We start from the raw sequence: 2,803 nt of genomic DNA on the forward strand, positions 1-2,803 counted from the left end.
GGAGGACCTGCTGAGCGTGGGTCACTCTCACTCCCCTCCCGCCCGCCCAGGGCTCTGGTGATCACCTGTGGTGAGGAGGCAGAGTGGAGTCCCCGGGGTCACCTGGGCGCTGCCCATTGGTGCTGACCACAAGGAAGCCAGTCCCCAGGCAGCATGCAGAAGAGAAGGAGAGAGAGAAACACACATGAAAACGTGCGGCACAGTGAACAAAACGGCAGTTCTTGTGGCTCTGAAGAGCTCACACTAAACAGCAAAAGAACATCATGATCTAACCAAACAGGGCCTGAAATAGATTTTTAAAAAATGGAACAAGAATAAGAGTCACCATTTATCAAGCACCCACGACATGCCAGGTACTCTGCCAGGTACCTCACATACAATGTTTCTAAAACTTAGAACAACCAGGAAGATCAGTGTTATTATAAATGAACCCATCACCTTTCCACCCGCACATCTCCTCTCCCAATTTTCCCTCCCTCAGTAAATGGTGCCACCATCCATGTAGCTAGCTGCTCAGTCTGGAAGCCTGGAGTCGTGTTTTAGCCCTCTTTTTTCCTGACCTCCCACTTCAAGTCACTCAGCATGCCTTATCAATTCTACCCCAGAAAACTTTAAGCTTCCGCCTTCTCTCCAATTCCATTTCCACTCAGATCGAGCCACCCTCATGTTTCTCTTGGATCATTTAAGCAGCCCCTGAGCTGGACTTCCTGCCTCCAGGCTTGCTCCCCTTCAATCCTCGTCCACCCTTTAATCGAAATGCATCAATGGCCCTGTCATTCCCATAGTGAACTTCAGCTCATGGGCGCTCAGTGACAGTCCTTTGCCTGCCCCTCCTCTTCTCTCCACCCCTGGGACCACACTTTGTTCTGTCCAAGCACAGTCTCCTTTCCATCATCAACAGGCCCCTCTCTTCTTGTCTGTGGGCCTTACCTAAGCTTGTCACTTTGTGTGAGACACACACACCCCCTTCCTGCCTCTGCACCTGGCCACCAACTGCTCATGCTTCAGGTGTCAGGTCTTTCTCTCTAGGGACAGACACCTGTCCCACTGTATTATAAATGGCTGCTCTCCCCTCATTTCTATAATCTCCTTGAAGGAGGCCACAGTAATGTCTCATTAACTGGTATACTTCTGTGGCCTTGCACTGCACCTGGCACATAGTAGGTACTCATTGAGTATCTGTTAAGTACTAGTAAATGAATGAACAAATGAAGAAATGATGAGTTAGAGAACTGAGGTAACTTGCCCAAGGTCACAGATGTAATAACTGGCAGAGGCGGGAGCCAAACCCTGGATTGCTTGACTGATGTTCCTGTCCTTTCAAACCCACCACTTGCCTCTCTAAAGGTGAACCGTCTTTCTTCCAGACTCTGCCCCTCGGTTTTGAAAGCAGCCACACTGAATCTCTGTTCTGTACTGAAAGCTGATCTGTGCCCCTCCCCAAAGGATGGGAAAGCAGCTCTTCTGTAAGCAAGAGAGGACAGAAGCAGAAGCCAAGATCGAGTGTGCAGTGCCTGTTACTGCTCACTCGGAGGCCTCGGGAGGTCTCCCCTGTGATGCCCAGGCTCCCTCCCCCAGCCCGACTTCCCCTGGGCTAGTACCATGCGAGCCCAGGCTGGGCGGTGGGCCCAGTGGGGCTGCACCAGCAGATCTGGGGGAGCCCCATTCAAAAGCTCCGGAAAGTCAGTCTTTAGGAAGCTTGGCAGGGGGAATGGGATACAGGGAACTGGCTGTTTACTGAGCCTCCATTCTGTGCACATTCACTTCTGTTCAGCAGCTGGGCACAGAGACCGTCAAGACCTTTGAACCTCTAACTCTGCACTGCCCACAATGCCACCCGTGGTTTCTGAGCACGTGACCTGTGGCTGTGGAACCGCATGTTAAAGTTTATTTCATGTCAACGGATTTAAATTTAAAACAGAAGCCGTGCTTGATTGTAAGCACAGTGTTGACCTTTTTTAGGGTTACATTTTACTTTAACTGTTTAAAATGTAGTGTCTGAACTGAGAAGTGCTCCACGTGTAAAATGTACACCAGATTTCAAAGACTCGGTGCAAAGAAAGAATGTAAACTATCTTTCATTCATAATTTGAAAATATTGATTACATGTTAAAATGATGATTATTGTATACATTGTGTTCAATGAACTGTGTTTAAATTAATTTCACCTGTTAGTTTTCTAAGGTGACTTAAAAAAACTTAAAATTATGTTACAGCTGAAATGCTATTTTTACTTAACAGTGCAATTCTCAGGGTTTTTGCCCCTCCAGGAACATTTGGAATGTGAGGAGATCTATTTGGTTGTGACAACTCAGAGATAAAGTGGTACCGGAATCCAATGGATAGGGGCCAGGGATGCTCCTAACCGTCCTACAATGTCCAAGATAGCTTCTCCCCTCTCCGCCCTGCCCCCCCACCCCGGCCCCAATAAAGAATTATCTGCCCCCAGATGTCCCTTGTGCCAAGATAGAGAAGCCATGTCTTAGAGCAGTGATGGTGAACCTATAACACGCGTGTCAGAGGTGACACGCAAACTCATTTTTTTGGTTGACTTTTCTTTGTTAAACGGCATTTAAATAGATAAAGTAAATATCAAAAATATAAGTCTTTGTTTTACTATGGTTGCAAAGACCAAAAAATTTCTATATGTGACACGGCACCAGAGTTAAGTTAGGGTTTTTCAAAATGCTGACATGCTGAGCTCATAAGGTTTGCCATCACTGGGGTAGGTGATGAGTTAAGGGACTGGAATTGGAAACATTATCATGCTTGTGTGATCCAAGAGTTGAGAAAGTACTGCTCA

At 47.2% G+C, this 2,803-nt stretch overlaps 1 protein-coding gene across 1 annotated transcript in view; it reads right to left on the reverse strand.

Moving 5' to 3' along the window:
- The window catches only part of PTPRT (protein tyrosine phosphatase, receptor type T), a 720,009-nt gene that overhangs the window by 204,199 nt on the left and 513,007 nt on the right, over positions 1 to 2,803 (reverse strand). The window contains exon 13 of the mRNA XM_015563947.1: positions 66 to 122. Coding sequence (XP_015419433.1) covers positions 66 to 122 — 57 coding nt within the window. The remainder of the gene's footprint in view (positions 1 to 65; positions 123 to 2,803) is intronic.

Source organism: Myotis davidii, unplaced genomic scaffold (assembly GCF_000327345.1).
Source record: "Myotis davidii unplaced genomic scaffold, ASM32734v1 scaffold199, whole genome shotgun sequence".
Taxonomy (NCBI): Eukaryota; Metazoa; Chordata; class Mammalia; order Chiroptera; family Vespertilionidae; genus Myotis; species Myotis davidii.